The sequence below is a fragment of the Sorex fumeus genome, unplaced genomic scaffold (assembly GCF_029834395.1).
Source record: "Sorex fumeus unplaced genomic scaffold, SorFum_2.1 ptg000100l, whole genome shotgun sequence".
In the NCBI taxonomy this organism is placed as follows: domain Eukaryota; kingdom Metazoa; phylum Chordata; class Mammalia; order Eulipotyphla; family Soricidae; genus Sorex; species Sorex fumeus.
Genome location: NW_026606157.1, coordinates 7,254,169 through 7,280,122, shown reverse-complemented (window position 1 = coordinate 7,280,122; position 25,954 = coordinate 7,254,169). Strand labels below are relative to the sequence as shown.

Here is a 25,954-nt window from a genome sequence, read left to right as displayed (position 1 = left end):
AGAGGTGGGGGATGGTGGGGGGAGGGGTGTTGAGGCAGCGGCCCTGGGTGGGCAGCCACCCTCTGGCTAATTCAGTATTTGAATATTCACCTATGAATTATAAGCTTATAAACTGAAAGCTAGGCCTGGGGGACAGGTGCCCCGGCTCAGGGTTCAGGGTTCGAGCTTGGGCCTGTACTGTGGCTCCGACCAGGCTCGAGGCTGGGGGTTAAGCGCCTCCAGCGCTGCATGTAGCCGGTGGGGCCCCCGCTCCAGACTCCCACAGACCAGGTCTGGGTTACACCCCCAACCCCACACAGATGTCTGCTCTGGTCTGTACCAAATGCACCCCCGGATGCCAGGAACCAGCCCCTTCATTCTGCACCATCCACACACACGTGAGCCACGCCAGGGAGCGCGCGGACACCAGAGGCCTCCACCCTCCAACGACTGACCCCACGGTGCCCACCCACCAGGGCTCGCCATGAAGAGATCCCAGGGAGACGAGAAAGTGCATGGACGGTATGAAGATCCACAAAGATAGTCCATGGGGAAAGGGGATGAGCCAAGGCCAGGACACCCGCTTTGCTAGTGTGTGGGCCGAGCCGGAAGCCAGCAACAAAACAGCAACAAAACAACAACAACAAAAAAAAATCACTGCAAAGACCATCAATAACTCATTTGAATCTGGTTCCCTCTTTATCTCCAGAGCAATTGGCTTTTCCCTTCAGCTGTGGCTTTTCTCCTTCTTTCCTGCTCCGGGGGAACCAAGCTTCTCCGTGAAAGGCCGCTCAGAGCTCGCAGAGGAGCCTCGGGGCCGGGCCAGGCTGCAAGCACACAGCACAGGGACAGCAGCACCCGCGGGCCACTCTGCAAATCACAAGAGTGACCAACCGCCCCCTCTCGCTTCAGTGGCTGCTGCTGTCCAGCCTGTCACCACCAGCCCCCACTCCCTTCCCGCCAGCTTCTCTGCACCCTCCTTTGCCCAGAGCCTGCGCTGTCCCACGCCCACTCACCGGGGTCCGCCTCGCCCCAGGGTGGGCGCTCCTCACTGTCGCATGTGCTCGGTCCGACTCAGCCACTCCAAGTGGGTTCCCTTTAATGAACAAAAGGAACTTGGCGGGCGGAGGGAATGAAGGGGTCTGGACCACCGCCGGGGGTCCTCGGGGACTACTCCTAGCTCGGTGCTCTGGGAGGACCCTCCCGGAGGTGCCCGGAAGACAGATGTCGTGCCGGGCATGGAACCAGAGTCGGCCCTGCCCTGTGCCCTGCCCCACTCAGGAACACTGGCTTCTCAGACACCTCCGGATGGAGCCCGTCTCCTATACAAATCTACAAGTCAATGCACCGAGCCTTCCAAAATACACGGCTGACATACACCAGATACCTAACAGAGGACGCAGTACACTGGACTCCAGCAGATGCCCAACATTCTGCCTCTCGGTGGGGGATGAAGCTGATCCTGATCTCGGGGAGGTCCTTTCCACAGGCTTCGACGCTGCAGGGGGGTCTACTACTCCCACTTTTAAACAAATCAAACTTAGCTGATTATTTTCTAAGAGTAATATCACCTTGTTAAGGAAAAAAAGGGGGAGGGTGAAGTGATCACACAGCGGGTAGGGCGTTTGCCTTGCACATGGCCAACCCGGGTTTGATTCCCAGCATGCCCTAGGGTCTCCCGAGCACCGCCAGGAGTAATTTCTGAGTGCCGAGTCAGGAGTAGCCCCTGTGCATCGCCAGGTGTGACCCAAGAAGCCAAAAAAAAAAAAAAAAAGAGAGCGAGAGAGAGAGACTAATTCAAAATGTTCTCTTTTGGCTCTTTTAACTGTCAGTTAAGGGGTTTGCGCCAAGGAGAGCAAAGGTGATACATTTTGCGTGCTGGCAAAATGTTCTTTCCCGGGCTGGGGAGGCACCAGTATCTGATCTACAATCATCTATGTCCCATGTACTTTTCTGGGCTTCTTGCACCTCATGACTTTTATCAGAGTAAAAAGAGTGTATCTATTTATAGCCCATCCATTACAGTAAAGATAACTCCTTATAAAACAGTCGCAAGAAATCAGATGCTCTGGCGCCTGAAGCCCAGGGCTCCTACCACTCCCCTTCCTTAGCCACTTGCCCAAAACACAGAACTAAAAGCCCTGAGGCTGCCTCAGCCCCCAGGGGCCAAAAGCCAGTCCTGCCCGGGTCATCAGGTCCCCTCTGTCCATTCCCACCCTCAGGCGGCCCCGGACCGCTCACCTGGACCAGCCAGAACAGTCTCTCCTAGTCATGTCCTTCCCAGGTGACTGTAACAGAGCCCACCAGGAGAAGCAGGACTGTCCTCCACTTCAGCACCTACATTTACAGAAGACTGAACCCAGCCTTAGCGAGCCCTGATCATCGCTCAACCATCCACCCCATCACGTGTTCCGTCACTCATCTTCTCAACGGCCGTGGCCTGGGCCACTCTACTGATTTAGCATCTTGGCCGTGTGCACTGAGCACCAGTTTCAAAACCACGGGATGGGGGGTGGAGTGAGAGCACAGCAGGTAGGGCGTCTGCCTTGCGCACGGCTGACCTGAGTTTGACTCCTCTGCCCCCCTCGGAGAGACCAGCAAGCGACCAAGAATATCGCGCCCACACAGCAAAGCATGGTGTGACCCCCACAGCCCCCCCCCAAAAAAACCCACGGGCCCAAGTTTTCACTTGCACCCCAATTCAGAGGTTTCCTTCGACTGGCCGACTGTCTGCTTGAAAGAACACCCAAGGACCTCTTGGATGGCCTGGGAGGGAAAATGCCAGCTCCTAGGAGGCACACAGCCTTATCTCCCCCGCCCCCTTGCCAAAGACCACTCCCACTTCCTTTCGGCCCAAATCCTTGGCCCAGCTTTGTCCGAGAAGTTTCTCTGCCAAGAACGAATGCTTCCCCATTCCAGTCTAATCACATCTTTCCTGCCAAGCTCAGCCCAGGTTGACCCTCCCAGAACACTGATGAAAATTAGCACTGTGCCTAGTAGGAAAAAAAAAATAAATGCACGTCGGCACTGCTGAGCTGAAGCGCTTCTGATTCTTGTGGATGAATATTCCAACTTACAAGTGAGCAGGTAACAGGGCGGGGGTGGAGACGAGAGCAAGGGATACAGGAACGACCTGTGCTCTTCGTAATTTCAGAATTTTGCACTGTTTTCTGCAGCAGAAAGCAAGCCCGAGGTAAAGATTTTAAAACTTGCCAAAGGCAACACACGGCCATGATCGAGATCCCAAGAACTACCCTCTTCCGAACCTGGGGCCCTCTGAAGCTTCAAAGGGGGAAGGAGTGGTGTGCTCAGTCCAAAACACACAGCTATGAACATCGAAAAATGAACTGGCACACTCAGTTCCCGACTCGAGGGTCACACCTCAATTTAATGACACGGGAGCCCGTCGAACATTCCACATCTCTCCGGGCCAGCCCTGGTCAATACACACTCTGTCCCTGCTCCCAGATTAACAACAGGACACTGGAAAGAGAACACACGGGGAACTCATCCATGGACACAAAAACATCAGGAGGAATCAAAACCATGACCCTTCCCTCTGGTATCCGGGAGAGTCCAGATTCCGACAGAGACGGGGGATGCCGAGTGCAGAGCCAAGCAGAGCCCAAACCCGCCCCCCAAAAGGAGGAAGGGGGGAGGGGCAGATACGAGATCAGCTTTGTAACCTGTAAGACTCAGCGTGAAGATAATGTCAACTGAGAATTCCAAAGGGGACAGAAAATGAACTGATTGCTTTTTCACTGGGGAAACCGATGCCGAATCTGTACTAACAACAAGAGCTGTCGGGAGGACTTCTTTCGTTCCCACAACAATCCTCTGGATGCCACAGCTAAGGACTCCGGCTTACAGTCCAGCCAGCGATCTCAGAGACGGCCTGTGATGAGAACACCTGTGTTCCTTCGAAAGCATCATACTGTGACTGTCATCTTCCTCTGCTTCCTCTCAAATCTTTTGCTACCATCCACACAGACTCCGAGATACAGAAAAACTCACAATGGAGCCAAAGAGACAGAACCGGGGTCAAGTGCCTCCTCTGCATGTTGGTGACCCCAATTGAAAACCCCGGCACTGGGATGTTTCCCCCAAGCACCACCAGGAGTCCCTCCTAGGCAGAGGACGGAGGACTGGCCCCTGAGCAGCACCAGTGTGGCTGAAAACTAGCCCCACCCCAAACTCACAATAAACACGGGGAAGACCCAGATGGCACATGCTAGAATGTTCTAAACCATGGTTCTTCAACTATTTTAGAAGGAAAACCAATTTTAAGTCTTTTTGGTGGAGGGAGAGAAGGAAGCGTTGGGACAGACAAGCGTCCTAAGAGGGGCTGGAGCCAACAGCACATCCGGGAGGGTGTTTGCCGTGCACGCAGCCGACCCAGGTTCAATCCCTGGCATCCGGTAAGGTTCCCCGAGCACCGCCAGGAGTAGTTCCTGAGTACAGAGCCAGGAGTATGCCCTGAGCATAGTCGGGTGTGACCCAAAAAGAAAAAAGAAAATTTTTTTTAGAAATAAGTGTCATGAGAACTGTGAGGCAGAGGGAACAAGAAGCTTTTATTTCTGAGAAATTAATATTATGGAGTAGGGTGAGAGCCCTGTGTCCCAAACACAAGGTCCCAAGCTGGTTCCCTGGCACCGCCTGCCCCCTGCCAACCCCACAGCACTGCTGCAGAAGCCAGCTGGGCCCAGCACCGAGCTGTCCGGGAGCTGACCACGTAGGGCCACTAGTGGGCCCCTGGGGGCCCTACATATGGTTTGGGGGCGGGGGGCGCTCAAAAAAAAACAAGCAAAAAGTTCCTTGTACATACCAGTGGCTTCCCTGCTTTAATCATAATAATCTTACTCGGAACCTTAACCCCTAATCCAGATCCGCCATTTATAATCTGCAAATTCAATTTAAGTCACTCCAACAATTCGGCACTAACAGCCTATCCAGGTCTCAGGCTGAAGGGAGAGGGAGGGACTGTCTCCGAGTTAACAGGTGGGCTGTCCTGCCACAGACAGACTCCATTCCGGGAGATGGCGCTCCCCAGCGCACCCACACCGCCCCACTCCACGCTTTCATCCTAGACACACAGGAAACAACCCAGGCAGATCGGGAGCTCCACCAGCCTGCGAGGGCTCCACCCAGCATGGCCTTAGGCCCCACGCACCCTGCAAGGAGCACCCAGACAGCAATGGGTCTAGCCTCAAACACAAAGCACGTTGGATTTATAAAAACTGGACTTACTAGAAAATTTATCATTCCATGTGTCCCTGATCCGGAGCAAAGACAAGTTTCCGTAACATTGTAACAGCAACGAAATCTTTTTTGTGCCTGTGTGGTTTTTTTTTGTTGGTTTTTTTTTTTTTTTTTTTTTGCTGGCATCTGGATTTTCTGCATATCCGGGCAGGAATAACTGTCAGATAAAATTATGACTAGATGAAAAGGTCATTCCAAAGGAGGGCTGGGGGGCCATCCGGCAGCCAAGCCTGGCGGCAAGGGCCTGACAAGCTCAGGCTTCTGTTTGGGGATTTTTTTTGTTTGTTTGGGGGCTCACCCAGTGATGCTCAGGGCGCACGCCTGACTCTGTGCTCAGGCCGGGGGACCAGACTGGCCGCCAGGGGTCAAACCCCCGTTGGCCGCTATCAAGGCAACAGCCCTCACGCCTTTCGATGGCTCCAGGCCCACAAGCTGGCATTTCTTGTCAGCTGCCATGCCCCCCAATGTACTGCAGCACTGTCCTCCCGTCATTCAACGACTTGCTCGAGCGGGTGTCAGGCCGCAGATGACCAATACCACCCAAATGGCCCCTGGCAAGAGAAAAGATCCCCCACAAACCTGCTGCATTTGAAATCACATCAAACATCTGAGGAAAAAGAGGTTTTGCGGAAGAGGACCATACCGGAGACTCCCAAAGTTTTAGTTTGCTGAGCAAGTGAAACTTCCCCCTTCGGAAAGGAGCCGCGTGAGTTTTCATTTTTCCACATCAAAGGAAATAAAAGCAAATCGCGCAAGAAAATACTCCCACTGAGACTCCCTAATGAAATCCTGAGGCAGCGTGGAAGAGCGGAGTGCGTCACAGGACAATATACTGGGAGAGGAAGACCCATCAATAACCATTGATTCCACTCTCGGCTGTCTGGATGCAAATCTTTGCTGGAACTTGGGTGGATGCGACTAACAACCTTCCCCAGGACAAATACCTGGTATTTACCTTCACTGACAAATGAGAAAAGATTGGATTACGGGTCCAAAGGTTTTTAAGCTGCCAACACAGGAAAAAGATAACGTTCAATTGGAACCATCAAAAGCTGCTGCCGGTTACCACACTCACCCCCTCCCTACTTTCTTATTAAAAAGCTATACACTGGCTTTAATCATTTAAAAAAAAAAAGCACCTAGATTAGGAAATTAAATAGTAATTTTTTTTTTAGTCTTAACTCTAAACCAGGTATAAAGTACCCTCCAGTGGCAGCTCCTTTCAAATAAAATCATGTGAATGCAAATCCCTCCCTCCCCCCAAGCCCCACCTTTAAAATCCCTGCTTAAGGGGGCTGGGGTGATAGCACAGCGGGTAGGGGTTAGGGTGTTTGCCTTGCACGCCACCCACCCAGGTTCGATTCCCAGCATCCCATAGCCCCCCCCCCCCCCCAAAGCACCGCCAGGGGTAAGTCCTGAGTGCAGAGCCAGGAGTAACCCCTGAGCATTGCCGGGTGTGACCCAAAAATAAAAAAAAAAAAAGAATTAAATCCCTGCTTAAAAAAGTGACATTTGCCAGGCCCAGAGGTTACCAGGAAGCGGCACTGGCTAAAATTAATATGCTTACTTTATAGTTGCCAGAATACAAATGACTTTGTTATAAAGACCTTCTCTTAATAGACTACAAATTAGTTAATAATACACGAAAGGAGTACGGAGTTTCAACTGGACGTTTCAATTAATTTAATTTTCTTTAATTAAGGGAAACCTTTTAATTACACATATACCAACCAAAAAGCACTCCTTTATAATTTCATTTACTAACAATTTCCCCCCCCCAAAAAAAAAAAACCCGTAAGGTCATTAAACGTGTCTAAAAATTCTTCTAGACAGTAAGAACTGAAACTAACACTCGAGTGTCAGAAACAGTTCTGGGCCCTGAAGCCCGATTCATGTTTTATTCATCTTTTATCCACAGTTACTTGAGTGAAGACTCTGAATACAGTGAAAAACACTGCTGGAGAGCCGAGCCTACAAAACAACAAGGTGGACGTCTGGCGTGTCAAGTTCAGGGGAAGGTTTCCACGTTGCTGCTGAGACCAAAAATCCCAAATATCCCAGCACCCCGACTTTGTGTTTGCCGGGGAAAGGCAGCTTCTTTTCCTCTTGGGGTTTTTTTGGCTGGGGTTTGTTTTTGTGTGCGTTTTTGGGGGGGACTGGTTTTTTTTTCTTTTTTTGCAGACAGTTCCTGAAACTCAAAAAGCTTAAAATTTTTTTTTTGAACACAACGTCCTAACTCATCAGAGACTGTTTATTTGGGAATCGAGTGGATTCCCAACGGATCGATTTTGTTTTTTCTTCCCAATTTTCTGCTGGGGGCTCAAAAAAAAAAAACAGAAGCCTGGGGGCGGGCGACCTTGGGTGGAGGCCGGCTTGGGGGGCTCGGGGCGCTGGTGCTCCGGACGGGCCAGGGGCAGGGGGCGCCGGGGATGGGGGGCGGGGAGTCCGCGGCGTGGGCGGGCGAAATGCAGCGTCCACGTCCACGTCCCACGGACGGACGAGCCGGCGGGGGCCGCGGGGGGCCGTGGGGGGCCGCGGGGGGCAGCTCGGATGGCCCCGGACCTGCAGGGGAGTGGGGGGAGGGACGCGGGGGCAGGAGCCCCGTCCAGCAGAGACCTGCGAGGGGGGCTCGGGGCGGGGGGTCGCGGGAGACAGCAACCCGGGCTGGTGGGCAGCGGGGCGGGTCCCGGGACCTGCGGGGCGGGGGGTTTCGGGGGGCTCCGGTGGGCAGAGCGGGGGAGGGGGGGAAGGGCGGGGGAGTGGACCCGGGGGCCTGCAGGGGGGGCTCTGGGGTAGCAGCAGCCCCGTGGGGTGTGCAGCGCAGCAGGTCCCGGGACCTGCGTGGGGGCGGGAGGGGGGGTCGCGGGGCTCCCGGGCAGCTGCCCCGTCGTCGGGTGGGCAGCGCGGCGGGTCCCAGGACCTGCGGGGGGGGGGGCCGGGGCGGGGAGTGGGAACCCGGGGACCTGCAGGGGGCTCGGGGGTGGGGGGGGGAGCAGCAGCCCTGCCCGGTGGGACCCCGGGGACCTGCGTGGGGGCGGGTCGGGGGTCTCCGGGACCGCTGCCCCGTCGGGTGGGCAGCGCGGCGGGGTGGGGGGGCGGGGCGCGCGGCCTCCGCGGCCACGGGGGGGCGCCCCGGGCAGGGCCGAGGGGGCGTGGGGGGCGGGGAGCGACCCTCCGAGGTGCGCGGGCGGGGACCCCTCCCCACCCACCGACCCCCACCCACCCCGACACCCGAGCGGCGCGCGCCCCCGCGGGCGTTACCTGCAGGGTCACCTCCTGGGGGTCCCAGTGCGGCCGCAGGTGCCGCAGGAGGCGGAGGGCGCCCTCGCGGCAGCGCTGCTCCTCCTGGTCGGGCACCGTCACGTCCAGCTTGGGCACCTCGGGGGCGCCGGGCGGGACGTGGATGTAGTTGGCCATGGCCCAGGCGACGGCCGACACCACCACCACCGCGACGGCGACGGCGACCACGAGCGCGGCGGGCGCCGACAGGCTGCCGGCGGCGTCCGTGCCGGGGCGCCCTCGCGGGAGGGCCGGGGGGCGCGGGCGCGCGGGGGGCGCGGGCGGCGCGGGCGGCGGCGGCGGCGGCGGCGGCGGCGGGGGCGCGGGGCGGCGGCGGCGGCGGCGGGCGCGGGGCGGCGGGCGCGGGCTCCGGGCACCGGGCGGCGGCGGCTCCTGCAACACTCGCTGTGCGGCCCAGCGCCGGCCGCCGCGGAGCATGCCGGGAGCGGCGACGCGCGTCACGCGCGGGGCGGGGCGCTGACGTCACGGCGGGCCGGGGGCACAATGGGGCGCGCGCGCGCGCTCGCCCCCGGCCCCGCGCCGCGCGCGCCCCCGGCTCCTCCGAGCGCGCGCCCGGCCTCGCCCGCCGCGGCCCCGCCTGCAGGCGTCGTTCGTTAGCACTGGGCCACGGGTGGCACCCGCAGGGATTTTTATTTATTTTTTTTGTATCTTCACCGTCTTCATGGGAAACCTGATGTTTGCTTTTATGTTGACTTTTTTTTAATTCATGTCGCGGTACTGCTGATTCATATTCAGCCACTGACTCGGCTGATTGAATTGGGCACGAACTCCAGTTTTTTTGTTTTTTAAAGGAGATGCAGAATCGGATTTTTTTTTTCTTTTTAAGGAGATGCAGAATCGGGACGGACGGGTTTGGGGTCCGAGGGGCCGCCGCTGGGTTGCGCCTCTGCACGGCCCCCACCCCAGTGAGTGTCATACCCGAGGCTCCAGGTCTCCCGGCACTTAGTGCTCCGGCCCAGGGAGCACTCGGAGCCAAGTCATGCACGAGTAATGCGCGCAACCTCCGCTTTCACGGACCTTGCCCAGGAAGACTGTCAGCGCGGATGCAAGAATTCAGTGTCAAAGAGAAAACCATAAAACTCTTTTTTTTGGGGGGGGTCACACCCAACGATGCTCAGGGGTTCCTCCTGGCTTTGCACTCAGGAATCACTCCTGGCGGGGCTGGGGGACCATAGAGGATGCCGGGGATTGAACCTGGGTCAGCCTCCTGCAAGGCGAACGCCCTACCTGCTGTACTATATAGCTCTGGCCCCAAAACCATAAAACTTTTTATTTTATGCTCTTTGGATCACTTCCAGCAATGCTCACGGGTTCCTCCTGGCTCTGCACTCAGGAATTACTCCTGGTGGTGCTCAGGGGACCATATGGGATGCTGGGATCGAACCCGGGTCTGCTGCGTGCAAGGCAACCGCCCTACCCGCTGTACTATCGCTCTGGCCCCAAAACCATAAAACTCTTAAAGAGAATGTAGGGGAGAAAAATCTAGGTCACCTGAGATTTGGCCGTTTTATATATATATATATATGTATATATAAAGTGTGTATGTGTACATATATATGTACACACACACACACACACACATATGACCCAAAACACGGTCTAGGAAAGTGAAATGATGACTTGGGCTTCACTGAAATTAAAATTCTGCCCAAGCCCCACACCCATGCTGTGCATGAGGGAGGCCCAGGTTCTATTCTCTGGTCCAGAGCACTGCTAGGAACGATGCCTGAACACTGCTGGGGGTGTCCCAAAAACAAATACACACACACACACACACACACACACACACAGAGTTAACAGGATGTAAGGCAAGCCTACTGAGGGGGAGAGAAAATATTTGCCAAACATATCTGATTTTAAAACTAAGGCTGTGTCCAAAGAGAACAAATAATTCTTTAAACTCAACCGTAGGAAAGCAAGCAAAGCAATTTAGAAACGGGGAAGGGATCAGACTGGCACCTCTTCAAGAAGATAAACAGCAAAGAAGCCCGTGAGCATATGTTCCTTGTCAAGCACTCAAGTGATTTGCATCTTAGAACAATAGTGAAATGCGAGTGCCTACCTATTCGGATGGCTAAAATCCAAAATGCTAACAAACTCGCATCCCACGGAAGATTTGGAGCAACAGGAACTCTCTTCGCTGGCCCAGCGGCTCTGAGAGATTGGCTGGCACATTCTTAGGAAGCTAAACAGCATTGCTGAAGATAATGCACCCTGATATCCACCCAGTGGAGCTGGAGAAACCTCTATTTAAAAAGGGAGAAGCAGTGACTCCTGGGGCAGGGAGCCAGCTAGTAGCTCGCTCTCATACAAAGGTCAGGGCTCATCCCCACCACACCCCTCCAGCTCCCTGGGGAGCAACACCTCTCCCAGGTAGCCTCTACACCACCTAGTATAGCCCCAAAGACCAAACAAATGGAATAAAATGTGCCTTGCGGTCCTGTTCTTAATACGATTTCACGTGTAATAAAGCATAACGAAGATACATTTTCCTCAATAGGGAAATGCTGGGCTAGTAGTTGGCCTTGAGCACTTCTTCACCCAACACCTTTGGTTTTCTCAGTTCTTCAGGAAGTGGTAGAAATGTGGCAGGAGACCAGATGGAGATGGCGTTGCTTCTGCTAATACTGCGCTGTTCATTCCTGTACTCATGTCTTGGTGCGGGTGGGTGGGAGTTGTCTGTGCCAGGAATTGAGACCGATGGAGGGTGAAGAATGCCCGCTTGGCATGCTAGGAGAAAAGGCAGCTCAGATAGAGAAGGGAGCACCAAATAAAGGGCGTTTGGAGGATCCTCCCAGGAGGGGAGATGCATGCTGAAAGTAGACTATAGACCGAACATGATTGCCACTCAAAGCCTCTTTTGCAGACCACAACACTCAAAAGGAGAGAGAGAACAAAAGGGAACACAGAGGCAGAGTGGGATGGGGGGGGGAATGGGAGGGATACTGGGACTGGTGGTGGTGGAGGATGGGCACTGGTGGAGGAATGGGTGCTCGATCATTGTAAAACTGAAACCCAAGCACGAAAACTTGTAAGTCTACAACTGTACTTCATGGTGTTTCACTAATAAAATTTTTTTTTAAAAAGTAGAGAAATGGCTTCCAGTTCACACACACACAAAAAAAGAATGCCCGCTTATGGGGTCAGAGCAATAGTATAGCAAGTAGGGCGTTTGCTTTGTATGCGGCCGACTCAGGTTCAATTCCCCGAAGCCCATATGGTTCCCCAATCAGTACCAGGAGTGAGGAGTAACCCCTGAAATTGCTGGGTGTGATCCCCTCCCATAAAAAGTGAAAAAAAATTTTTAAGAATTAAAAAAGAATGCCCACCTAGGGAGCTCCTGAAACTCTGCATCTCCAAAAGAACAGCCCTCGGCCAGGCAGATGGCTTGAAGGGTTGGAGTATATGATCTCCACGAAGAGCCCCAGGATTGCCCAAACTGCCCCCCACCTTATTTTTTTATTTTTATTTTTATTTCTTTTTTTTTTTTTTTTTTTTTTTTTTTTTTTGCTCTTTGGGTCACACCCAGCAATGCACAGGGGTTACTCCTGGCTCTGCACTCAGGAGTTACTCCTGGCGGTGCTCAGGGGACCATATGGGATGCTGGGAATCGAACCTGGGTTGGCCGCCTGCAAGGCAAACACCCTACCCGCTGTGCTATTGCTCCAGCCCCTATCCTTTTTTTTTTTTTTTAATTTTTCAGAATAGCCCTCAGAAGTGTCAGGGATGGCTCAGTGAGAGTACTTCTTGATGGTGCGAGAACTAAGCTAGCTCCCTGGTACCACTCCCATCCTCCAAGCCCGGTGCTGGCAAGTGTTGTTTGGGACAGAACCCCCCCTGTACCAGGTGTGATCACAGTGTACCACCTCGGCTCCATGGGTAAGTGTGCGTAAGCCCAGGAGTTAAAAATATGCAACCCTACGGAACACAGTAACAACGGCCTGCAGCACGGTGAGGCGTGTGAACCCTGGCCAGTTCAACAGTCAGAATGTGCTGGAACACCAGAGCTGCACGCAAGCCAGCCCTCACCCCAAAGCACCCAGGAGAGTGTGCCAGCAATACCGTGCAGAGCCTTGGAACCCTCCTCCCACCTCCCCCACCACAACCACCACCCAAAGGAAAGGGAAGAGGAAAAAAAAAAAAGAATTCCCAGATTCCCAGTCAAGGGCTTTATTCCCTGGTGCTGCAGAGTTTTCCCGTTCTGACAGTGCTGAATTCGCCCACTTAACCACTTCCCAAGCCACTTGCCAAGCCGTAAATTACCCCTGGTTTTCTAACAAAGTCTTAGTTCCCCACAGGGCATCTGTAAAACCATCTAACATCTTGCAACACATTATCTACAAGACAGGAGATGGTTATGAAGATATTATTAAGACACACACCACACACGTGTGAGCCCCTGCGGTACTTATCTCAGCAAGGAGAAGAATTTGAGAACACCTGCCTCCTTCATCACATCTCTGTCCAGAACTTTGCCCTCTGGCACTCATCTTTCTGGAATCTACCTGGGTTTCCCTGGGCCAGATTGACTTCCCCCCTTCAGTGCTTTGTTAGACTGCCTAATAAATTCTGCCTCCGCCACCCACACCGCAGATTTAAGTCATAAAGATAGTGCCACATATAAAAGACTAGTAAAACCTTTCATAACTCGTTATATAATGATATAATGAGTGTTTTGGTTGAGGGCATGGCAGGCGTGCTGGAGAAGAACCCTTTCTAGATCTGGTCAGTAAGGCTTAATTATAGCAAAGCTGACTTTCACGCTAGTAACAGTATATAGAATTTGCAGGGGGGAAAATACTCTGTGAAACAAGATGATCTGGGCTGGTGTAATCGCTAGCTCACCCACCAAATTGAAAATATGTCTAAAACGAAATGAGTCCTGCATCCCTAGCAGAATCGGCTTGTTGATGTCGACGGTGAGTGAGCTGATGACTCAGAAATCCCAAACATCCGTGGTGCCTGCTTTCAAGGTCATGTGTGCTTTGCTTCCCCGACTCCTGCTCAAAGAAGTGAAAAAGAAACAGCCACTGAAAGTGCTTTGATGTTCAAAGCTGCGGGCTGCAATCAACATCTAACAGAGGCTGTGCTACGCATTCGTGCCCTAAGTTTTAAGAATTAATGAATATTTCTCTCAACTACATACATCTTGTTCTAGGTTGCTGCTTTTACATATTCCTTGAATCAGAAGGTAATGATTTTTTTCCAATTTATTTAAAAAAATTTTTTTTGTAATAAATCGCCGTGAGATGCAGTTACAGACTTAGAAACTTTCATGATTAGGTTTCAGTCATACAATGATGGACGACTCATCCCTCCCTCCACCAGTGTCCATTCTCTACCACCAGTGATCCCAGTCTCCCTCCTACCACCCCCCACCCCATTCCCCCGCCCTCCCCCTGCCTCTGCGGCAGGAACAGAATCAGAAAGTAATTATTTCACGTGACATATTAACTCCTTGAGATTTCTAGCACTTTCCTCTACTTAGTTGGGGAGATGGTGCCACACCAGGCAGTGCTCAGGGGCTATTCCTGGCCCTGTCCTAGGTCATCCCTGGCAGTGTTCAGAGTTGTGTGCCTGGTGGGAACTGTCTTACTCCTGCCTCTCATTTGCTTCTTTGTATCCACCACGATCTCAAGACATGACTTGCATATTCTAAATTACAATCATGGGCTTAAATGGACAGAGAAACACATCAAATGATTCCCAGTTTTAACCATCTGAAACATAAGTGTGTATATATATATTTTTTTAAATAAACTTTTGTAAAGCCCTTATCTGAGTCATAAGCGGGGCATATTCCAAATGTGAGATTGCCTAGACCATAAAATGTGAGACCGGCACAAGAAGAAACATAATAAAAAGAAAAGGGAAAGACCCCAATCTATGGAGACATTTAGTATAATTCTGGAATGTAAAAGATAAATTCTAAGTTAGAGAAAGCAGATTAATAAAAGAATGTTGAGATAATATTTTTCACAGACTGAGGAAGTTGGTTTAGCAGTCTGTTATTTAAGCAGTGTCAGTTAAGAAAAGCTTATAGTGCTGATCAATAGTTCATCTTAGTTCAGCGTAAGTTAATGGCAAAATCTATCACTCTAAGGCAGAGAAATTGTATTTACTTCCTTAAGTGCTGGGGGTTTTATTTTGTAACCTGCTTTTTTGTGTGTGGCTTAATGATTGTATTCAGGAAGTAGTTAGATTTTGTTTGCTTTGGGGGGCCCATTCAGTAGTGCTCAAGGCTTATTCCTAGCTCTGGGTTCAGGAATCACTCCTGGCAGTGCTCCGGGGAACCATCTTTCCAGCCCCAGCACTCAATAATTCTTAAATGATAAAATGGGTAATAAAATGATCAATGCTAAAATCATTCTTAAATGACTAAAAAGAAATTGAGCTTTCATAGTACTACGGTTGAGTGATTATTTCACCCATTTTCATGTTTTTTTCCATTGTAAAACTGATCTAATGAAGATACCAAGATGATTTAACTAGATGTTTGTCAGAAACTTTCTAATAATGCCCGTACTATGAGCAGGCTAACACGTCTGCACTGGAGTTTAAAATAAAGTATTTCCAGTTTCAGGGATATGCTTCAAGCACGTGCAAAGCAGTGGGTTTGAACCCGCACCCCACAATCCCTTTCCCCCCTCTAAGAAACACTTCTCCCTGTGGACTGACAGTCCCTCAGCATCACTGGGTGGACTGCAACCACAATAACAAGGGAGATGCTTTTTGTTTCTTCTTTTTGGGTCACACGAGCGATGCTCAGGGGTTACTCCTGACTCTGCACTCAGAAATTACTTCTGGCAGTGCTTGGGGAACCATATGGGATGCTGGGAATTGAATCAGGGTCAGCCATATGCAAGGCAAACACCCCACCCGCTGTGCTATGAGGGAGATGCTTTTAATACCTCAAAGATATGCTAGATGGAATGGCTATGATTTGGAAACCATTTCAGCCTGTCCTCAAACATAGCTAATTCACAATATCCCTAAGCCAAATATTTAATATCTTTTTGTATGCCTATTTGGTCCTCCATAAGAAGTGTTTGAAACAATATTTTGACTTGGAAGGAAGGATTTCTGAACAATAGGATCTGATGTGGGTTGGTGTCTGCAACTTGTATACATGCTGCATATGAAAACCACATCAAGTGCTGGACACTTTTGCCGGCTTCTGATTCACTCTATCTTGTTCCAAAGGACACAATTTTGCTTTCTTGCCTCTGCATCCGTTTTACAAAGACGAAAGGGAGTAATGAAGGAAACTGAAAGGGGATTGCACTTCCGTAGTTTCTACTACTGGTGACTATTTAATCCTTTTTTAAATTTTTTTTTCCACTGTAGCAAATACTAATGAAGATCCCAAGATGATTTAAATAGATGTTTGTCAAAAAAGCTTTCGAATAATGCTTGCAGTGTGAGCCCTTGTTAATTTTTACCTGTAGTAGGTGAAATGATACGTAATAACTGGCTGTTAATTAATGAGATGGTCCTTTTATTACTGGGTAGTAGAAGGTTTAACCACTTTCCTAAATTACTCCCTGGGGGTTGTTCCCATATTTAAATCTTAGTTCAGCAAAAGATTTCAAACTCTAGGGCTGAGTTATGCGGGTGGGGTGTGGATAGCCTAAAGCTATTTCTTTTTCTCTCCTTTTTTTTCCAGGTAGATCTTTCTGAGGCTGCAGTTCTGCAGGAAGAGTAGGAGAATAGGAAGGACCTTCTTTCTGGGGCTTTTGTAATCCACTAGGTGCACTCACGTTACTCCCCTTTTCTCCCCATTGTTCACTGTAAAGTGCCCTTGGTAAGGTGATCAGGAAAGAGAAGAAGAGTAAGGAAGGTACAGCCCTCTCTGGCTGGTCGCTGGGCGACAGTGGCTGCAGGACACCTGAAACCAGAGCACACTCGGGGAGCCATTATTGTGTCGGACTCACAGGTAGGAAACTTTGGAAGCCCATGATCAAGTTCAGTGAGAGGCTAATCTTTTAGTGAGGATGGGTCGAATGGAACCCCTTTGTTTGGAAACCAAGTGACATCAAGCAGGTTCCCTAGGTAACCACCAGATAATAGATGACCAAGCCATGCAGAAAAGCTTCAAGGACAGAAAGATGAAATCCTGGTGACTTTTATTTTAAAAGTAAAACATTGTATTTGGAGGTTTTGAAGGGGAGTAGGAAGAGAAAGTGGAACAGAATAGAAGTAACGTGCTCAAGTGAGAACCTGAGCTCCTTCAAAGGGTGAAGAGAGCCCTTACACACACCCCAGCATTAGACAGGAAAGCACGAAAGTCCACATCTCAAGAGGGGAGATGCAGGCGACACATGTGCTCGGCCATGTGGGCGCACGCAGCACATGGGCTCAGGCAGCATATGCGCCAATCCTGGTGACTTTAAAAAAAAAAAAAAAGCAAAGCCTACTCTACTAATTAACTTTTATGATGGCATCAGGCCATTAGCGATGACAGGAAAACAGCAGAATTGATGTCTCTGGACTTTGGTAAGATGTGATTCTTCTTGTCAACATACAAGACCGTATCATTAAAGACCCAGGACTAGGGAGAAATGGCCAGGGCTGCCTATCCAAATGGTGACTGGTACCTCTGCTGCCTGCATACAGGCTACTGATTTGTCGATGAGATTCCCTAAATATACTTGATGTAACAAGTATGAGTCTTTAGGGGAGGTGGAGGACCCCTACTCACCTGTGCTCAGGGCTTATTTTTTTAATTTTTTTGTAGTAGGGGACATACTTGGAGGTACTGAAGGTTTGCTCTGAGTTCTGTGCTCAGGGATCACTCCTGGCAGTGCTCAGAGCTACTATACGCAATTCTGGGAAGGGAACCCGGACTGGCAGTATACAAAGCAAGTGCCTTACCCACTGGACTATCTCTCTGGCCCCAGACATTTGGGGAGGATGTGAGGGCAGGGGTACACCTGGTCATGCTCCTCTCTCTCTCTCTCTCTCTCTCCCTCTCTCTCTCTCGCTCTCTCTCTCTCGGCCCTCAAGTAGGAGATATTTAATTAAAAAACAACACAGTAGGAGTTTCTACTCAATCCCACACGCTGAGTCAATGTTCAGAAATAGTAAGGATGAAGCCAAGGTAAGCTTTCCCCACCCAAAAATCATACGCCTGAAACAGTGCGCGGAGCTGGATAAAATTAAATTAAGATGGATAAAATTAAAAGTGAACCTGGGAAAGTTATAGGGAAGAGGCAAAATAGATTTCTTAAAACAATCTATGTAACTTAAGGTGTCCCAAGTAACCATAAAAGTAATGAAAATTGTATGTATGTGTGTGGCTCTAAGTAGATTCTTTTAGTATTAATTATAGCCTGAGTCGATTACAAGAGTGAGCATTGAAGCAGGACATGGACAAACCAAGCAAAATTAAAATTGTTCAACTCAAAGGGAAAAGATGGGCCCCAACTTAAAAAGCAAATGGTCCAGCACCTGCCTTGTAGGCTTGAGGCTGCAAATTCAGATTCAAGCCTTGGCAACCCTCCACATGCTGAGGGAGAACCTGTTGGCATTTGTACCACAACAAAATGTGTGACCCCCTGGACATTGCAACAACAACAACTCGGGGGAAGAGGGGAATAATGGCCAGGACAGCAACGTACATGACCTGAGTTGCTACCATGTCAGAACGTACTGCTAAGGGTGGATGTAGGACTCTATGTATTTTTGTCTTCAAAATAGAAAAAGAAATAATAAGTTCTGGGCTTCTCAATTATTTATTTATTTATTTTTTATTTTTTATTAGTGAAACATCATGAGGTACAGTTATAGACTTACAAATTTTTGTGCTTGGGTTTCAGTTATACAGTGATCAAGTACCCATCCCTCCACCAGCGCCCATCCTCCACCACCACGGGTTCCAGCATCCCTCCCACCCCCCATACCCGCCATCCCACCCTGCCTCTGTGGCAGGGTATTCCCCCTTGTTCTCTCTCTCTCCTTTTGGGTCCTGTGTTTTGCAAGAGAGGCATTGAGTGGCAATCATGTTTGGTCTATAGTCTACTTTCAGCATGCTTCTCCCATCCTGGGAGGATCCTCCCAACACCCTTTTCTGGGCTTCTCATTTTAAAAATACCCCCAGAGAGGGGAAATGATGGAGGAGAGCAGAGTAGGCACAAATCCCATAAATTCCATCTCCACTCAGTCACAGATATCGTCAGACATAGAATGGGCACATTGTGGGCCAGCAGGAACTATCTCAGGACGTTGTTCTTGCAAACAACGTTGTTGTTCTTTCAGCAAAAAGAACAGCTATCTAATAATAAGATGTGAAAGTTTTTTTTTCCTACACTGCATGTTCTTCTTGCTCTCTTGGTTTTTCTTTGTTGAGTGCCAAGAATCAAACCGAAGGCTTTACTAGGGCTTACTCTACATGCAAAGCAACATCCTCTAATATTAAACTACATTTCTGACGCCGATAATTGTGTTTAAAAATTACAAAGAAGGGGTTGGAGCGATGCACAGCAGGTAGGGCATTTGCCTTGCATGCGACCAACCTGAGTTCGATTCCCAGTATCCCATACGGTCCCCCGAGCACCGCCAGGAGTGATTCCTGAGTGCAGAGTAACCCCTGAGCATCACAGGGTGTGACAAAAAGAAAAAAATTACAAAAGGAGTAGGAGAGATGCCCAAAGGGGTGGTGCACATTCCCAAGGCACTCAACATCCCCCAGACCACATGCTTTTTTACCAGCACTGCTGGGTATCACCCCAGATGTTCCCATGTACCATAGGTTATGACTCTTATTAATAAAATGAAACTTTAGAAAAGAAGGCAAAATCATTAGTCTTGTCTTTTATGTTTGCCCTCAGCAGTAATTATCAATGACTACCTCCGTATGTGCTCTGAGTTTTTCTGGCCCCTCTGGTGCTCGGGACTCACTCCTGGCTGGGTCAGCCTCGGGCAAAGCACGAGCCTCTCCCCTGCACTGCAGGACTCGAATCTGAAAGGAGGCAGCGGGCGCCCCGATCTGCACAGCTGGGTTTGAGTTTCCCTCTCTGCCCTGAGCAGAGTTCCTGCAGCTGAAGACATCTGGGACCCAGCCACAGCCATGCTGAGACCACTCTCCACATGCTCAGATGTGCCTCACGCATGAAGGAACTGACAGAGGAACACAGGTGTGCAGGACCCGGGGTGAGATCTCCAAGCCTGCTCAGTTCGGGACTGGGCCTCCTCCATCCAGCTCCCCCACCTTCCAGTAGCTAGATAGTTACACCCACCAACTGCCGTGTAACCCCATCAACGGCCAAGATCCAGAGACTATAAAACCAAGCTTCCGGAGATGCGTGGCCTCATTGGCAACTGTGCGACCGTTTATTGTCTAGTTTTCGCTCTCAGAGAACCCGGCAGGCTACTGAGAGTATCCTACCCGCATATATGCCTGACTGGGAACACCTGTAAAGGTGATTAGAGGCTGCCGCAAAAGCCTCCATCCTTCTCAGAGAGCCTGGCAAGCTACCAAGAGTATCCTGCCCACACAGCAGAGCCTGGCAAACTACCCGTGGCATACTCGATATGTCAAAAACAGTAACAATGATGGTCCTCATTCCCCTGACCCTGAAAGAGCCCCCAATATGCCATTGGCCTACACTAGCACCTGACAGGGACAAATGGAGCCCGCTCGAGCAAATTTTGATGAACAATGGGTGATAGTGATTGATAGTGATAGTGATAGTGATAGTGATAGTGATAGTGATAGTGAAGCTGACCTCCATATGATTTAGTAAAAAAAAAAACAAAAACCTTGTCAAAATTACAATGTGGTACAATATATGTTCTCAATAACCTTAATTTTTACAAATGATGACCCATTTTTTTAAATTTATTTATTTATTGAATCACCGTGGGAAAGGTTACAAAGCTTTCAGGTTTAGGTCTCAGTCATGCAAATATCAAACACATTTCCCTTTACCAAAACTTATTTTTTACCATGAAGAACCCCAATAAAACCCCACCCCCCACCCCTCCCAGTCCCTGTGGGGCAGATGAATTCTAGTTAACACTCTATCTGCTTTGATTAGATTCATTGTTAATGATGACCCATTTAGCAATTTCTGATTTGTAGACATCCTTTACATCTTCTTTTGCAAATTGGATCACTGTATCATGATTGGGTTTCAGTCATACAATGTTTCATTACCCATCACTTGACCAGTGTCCACTTCCCACACCAGTGTCACCAGTGGTTTCTCTCCTGCCTCCTTCCCACAGGCTCCTGGCTCCTGGCTCTCTCTCTCTCTCTCTCTCTCTCTCTCTCTCTCTCTCTCTCTCTCTCTCCTCTCACACACACACACACACACACACACACACACACACTTTTTGAGCGCTAAGGCTTGTAATACAGGTGGTGAAAGGTTATCATGTTTCTCCCTTTACCTCCTTCCTGAACTCATTTCCTGTCCAGAGTGATCATTTCCAGCTATCTTTGTCATAGATCTGAATACCTCTTTAATTTTAATGTTACAGCATTTTTCAGCTCTCTTTCGGGTTTTTCCCTAAACATTTTCAACTAATTATAAGACTCTGAGTTGCCTGAAATTTATACACTGTGAAATGTACATAAGTAACTTGTGCTATGTCCATGTAACATAAAGTTAAGAATCAATAAATCTGCATCTTGCTGAACTATATTACTAAAATGAAAAAGTGACTAGACAATGCACCTAATGTTGTCTCAGGATTTTTGTGTTTTTTTTTTTTTATTTAAAGTGTGGACTGGATAAAGCATTTGCTTACACAGTAGACCTGGGTTCAACCCCAGGCACCTCATAGAGGTCCCAAAGCACCACCTGAGGGGAAGTGATTATGCTCCCAAAAAAGTGGGGTGTGTGTGTGTGTGTGTGTGTGTGTGTGTGTGTGTGTGTGTGTGTGTATACAGAGGAAAAGGAATTAGGCAGAGAAAAAGTTTACTTTCCCAGAAACCATAACTTTTTTTTCTTTTCTTTTTTTGTTTACTCTTCCTTGATTACTTATTTTTTCTTTTCTTTTTTTTGTTCATTCTTCCTTGATTATTCAGTAGTTTGGTAGTTCCATAGGAAGGCCTCTGTCATTGAAGTGCTTGCCCTTTGTAACCTAGCTGTGAGTGCTTTGTCTGTCTTGGGTATTAACCCTTTTTTGGAAATAGTATTTGAAAGTTCTTCCCATTGCCTAGGTTGCTTTTCCAGTCTGTTGATTGTCCACTAGGGCTTTTGAGTTGGATAAACCTTCCCTGAATACTTTCCCCTAATGCATTTCACTACTAACTTTCTGGTGTGGGAGTGAATGTTTTAGGCATAACACAATAACAGAAAATCATTGCCAAGACCAACATTATGAAGATTTCTCTGCATGTTTTCTTTAAGAATTTTATTGTCTCATGTCTTTTGTTTAAAAAAATTTTTTTTATCATTTTGAGTTCATTTTGTAAATGATATGAGACGAGTCTGATTTAATTCCTTTGCATGTGGCTATTTAGTTTTCTCAAACCCCATTTGTTGAAGAGACTTTTTGAAGACTGCCTATCCTAGACAAGTCCAAGTAGATTTTAGATTTTTGCTCCTATTTCTTCAAAAATTCATTAGTTATGTTATGTTTTGTTATGTTTTTTCTTGTGGGAGTTTTTCTTATGTTTTACTAAATGAGTTAAACTTATTGGGCCTGAAAAGGACGAGTTCGGTCATCTTAAATGGCACAAACAGACTATTGCTCTTTTATTTGAAGTTTTCTTACTTCAATATATCTGTGAGTTTTCTTTTTAAATTATTGAAGTTATATTGCATTACGATATATAGATTTCAAGTATGTACTGTTAGGAATTTATATTTGTATATAATACATTATATTCAGGCTGGAGCGATAGCACAGTGGGTAGGGCATTTGCCTTGCAAGCGACCAACCCGGGTTCGATTCCTCCATCCCTCTCTAAGAGCCCGGCAAGCTACGAAGAGTTTCTCAGCCACACAGCAGAGGCTGGCAAGCTCCCCGTGGCATATTCGATATGCCAAAAAAACAGTAACAACAAGTCTCACAATAGAGATGTTACTGGTGCCCACTTGAGCAAAACAACCGGAGGGCAGTGCGACAGTGGACAGTGCTACCTTATATTCACTGCTAAAAATAAAACCAATAAAAAATGTAAAAGCTTTGAGCACAAAATTGAAATTACCAAATGGATGGGGGTTCAGGGCCAAGAAAAAGGCGGCTAGAGATGGGGAATATCGGACAGTTTAGTGATGGTGAGGTACAGAACTCTTAGACAACAAAATCACTGTAACCTTGTCACCTAAAATACAATGTGGTCCACAAAACTGAAAATTGGGAGATTATTGAGGTCTGGGGTGGGTGGGGGTAGAGGGGAAGGAAGAGAGGAACCTTGAGATCTGGAGAACATAGTGGAAAATCTTTCTTTTGTTTCAGTTTTGGGGCCATACCCAGCAGTGCTCAGGGGCTACTCCTGGCTCTGTTCCCAGGGATCTCTGCTGGTGAGGCTCAGGGAACCATATGCAGTGTCAGGTGACTTGAGGGCCAGAGAGATATTTTAGGTAATAAGATTCTTACCTGCCTTGTACACATCTGAGCTCTGTCAATCCCCAGCATCACAGAAGGTCTCCTGAGGACCACCCGGTGTGGCCCCAAAGCAAAACAAAATACATACATAAATAAGACATTTTTAAAAAGTGGATTCAAGAGTATTAATTCATTTTACTCATTTTTCATGGAAGGTTTTCCTGTGCACTTATTAATGGTGAAGCAATAGCTACTGAAGTGCTGACTCCATCCACTTAAAAGAGCTTCACGAACAACTAGATAATAGATAATACTCGTTTTTTTATGTCAGTGTTATCACATATACAACAAATAGAACATTAGCTCATTGCAATAATAGGACTGTTCCCACCTAATCCCCAGAATTCCAGGGCAAGAGTAGAAGCCCTTCCTGGGACCCACTGATCAGCTGGCCCGGGTTGTTAGCCAGGTATCAATGGGAGTGCTCCCCAGGGCGCAATCTGGGAGGCCCCCAAATGAATCAATGATATAATTAACTGATTATGCCTCTGAATAGTCCTGGAATCTGACCAAATGTGTGTTTTGTAAGGATAAGAACCACATCCTGGTATTTGTTGTTTCCCTTACTTCAATGCTTGATAATACCCAGGAAGATTTAATAGGCATTGAGGTAATTAATGAATTCAATAACCCGCATCTATTTTCCATCACCGGGGGATGATGACGTTCCCCACAACTTAACTAGCCCCTTCTGGGAAAGCTGTTGATGGGGTGAACATGAAGTGAGGAATGTGCCAGGTTGTTAAGATTTTCCTGCAAGGTCTAAGGAGATTTGCCTAACAAAGCCGATAATTGAGTCACTCTACTGCTCATCAAACTGCTGACGCTGACAGAGCTGGGAAAAATAATGAAAAACATCTAAATGGGTTGGTTTCTTGAAGACCATCCTGTTTACTTTAGCAGTGACTTTATTACAGAAACATGAACAGTTAGTTCCAAGAGACCTGAATTCCCCGGGAAGGTGATAGTGAGCTCAATGGTGGAATATGACCCAAGGCTAGCAATTCTACACCGGGGTTTAACTTCTTCAAGTAACTCATTAACTATTTGTACTACAAAGGCAAGTGCATGGTGATTCTGAAGTAGCTAAAGAGAACATTGCAGTTGGAAATGGGAACATCTTTTATGCTTTGATGCTGTTAGAATGTTCTACTACTGGTAAGTTTTCTTACATTCACGGATACAGTCCCTCAAATTTTTCTTCTATGTGTAACTATTCCCGCTTCAAATGTGGTTTAATTAGGGCAGCTGAGCCTTCCCTTGAACTTTGTTTTTTGATTTATTTCTCTGGCAAAGGAACTTTTAACTTGGCACAGTCTCAAGTATGTGTGTGGAAATATTCCTTCAAAGAAACAAAGAACAATAGTACAGTGAAGTAAAAAAAAATCTAAATTCTATTTTTTAAAAAAGCAAACTTAACGATGGTCTAATTCAGATTTTTAGATGAGGGAGTGTTGTAGGGGCAGAAAACCTTTCCCTTGTTCCCTCCCAGGCTCTTGGCTTAAGAATGAGTTCATGCAGTATCTTGGGGAGAACTTAAAGGGTAAGAAAAGCTTCTCAGCAGCTGTGTAATTGGGTCTTCTCTTCTCTCTCCAGGAAGAAGACAACAAGGAGAGGAGAAGAGCAGACGTGAGGTGAATGTTCACCTCTCCGTGAAGATAATTCTTCCTGATGTAAAACGTTATCTCTGGAATGGTCCATTTCCGAGTACAGGTCTGCTATCTCAGTTGTTTCAGGCAATTAAAGGAGAGGTTACCTATGAAGCTGTTAGAAAAGATGAAGTCATGAAATTTACATACAAGTGGTACTACATAGAAAGTATCAGGCTAAGTGAAATGAGTCAGAAAGAGAGGGATAGACATAGAAAGATTGCATTCATCTGGGGAACATAAAGGAACAAAATAGGAGACTAACACCCAAGAGTGGCCGAGATTAGTACCAGGAGGTTCACTCCATGGCTTGGAGGCCAGCCACACATGCTAGGGGAAAAGGCAGCTCAGATAGAGAAGGGAGCACCAAGTAAAGGGTGTTGGGAGGATCCTCCCAGGATGAGAGAAGCATGCTGAAAGTAGACTATAGACCAAACATGATTGCCACTCAATGCCTCTTTTGCAAACCACAACACCCAAAAGGAGAGAGAGAACAGAGGGGAATGCCCTGCCACAGAGGCAGGGTGGGATGGGGGGATGGAGGGTGGGAGGGATACTGGGACCCGTGGTGGTGGAAAATGGGCACTGGTGGAGGGATGGGTATTTGATCATTGTATAATTGAAACCCAAGCACAAAAATTTGTAAAGTCTACAATTGTACCTCATGGTGTTTCACTAATAAAAATTAAAAAAAATAAAATAAAAATTAGAAATAAATAAATGAGAGGTTACCAAAACTCCTAGCCCCTTTCCTCAGTAGCTGCTAAGGGGCTGGTCCTCTTCAGGAAGTGCAGGTGACAGGAGGGGGACAGCCCTGCCACCTCCTTCCACCACCAACCGCATCTCACTGCTCACCTGTCTCCCTCACTGTCAGCCAGCATCCAAAACCCACTCCGGAAGTGGATGACGGGGGAGATCAATGACCTCGTGAAGGCCCATTGTAAAGGTGCCCAGAGCCTTAGCCCAGCCAACAGGGCACTTGCTCTCACTCAACCTACCCAGGTTTGTCCTGGAGCACAGAGCCAGGGTTGAACCCTGAGCCCCGCCAGGTGGGGCCACAAAGCCAAGAGAAATGAAGCGGCTGTAAAGGTGTGGAAGCTTCCTGAGCAAGCGTGTTTGCAAAGGCCCCGGCCAGTGTCGACATTTGAAGCCTCATCTGCCGTGGGAGAGGGCGGGAGGGACTTCAGGTGCGTGTCCAGCAGGAG

At 48.6% G+C, this 25,954-nt stretch overlaps 1 protein-coding gene across 1 annotated transcript in view; it reads right to left on the bottom strand.

Annotated features, from left to right (window-relative positions):
- Positions 1-8,769, bottom strand: part of ETNK1 (ethanolamine kinase 1) — a 43,679-nt gene extending 34,910 nt beyond the window's left edge. Inside the window, exon 1 of the mRNA XM_056134676.1 lies at positions 8,500-8,769. Within this exon, the coding sequence (XP_055990651.1) occupies positions 8,500-8,655 (156 nt within the window). The 5' untranslated portion in view covers positions 8,656-8,769. The remainder of the gene's footprint in view (positions 1-8,499) is intronic.
- Between the last annotated feature and the right edge of the window lie 17,185 nt (positions 8,770-25,954).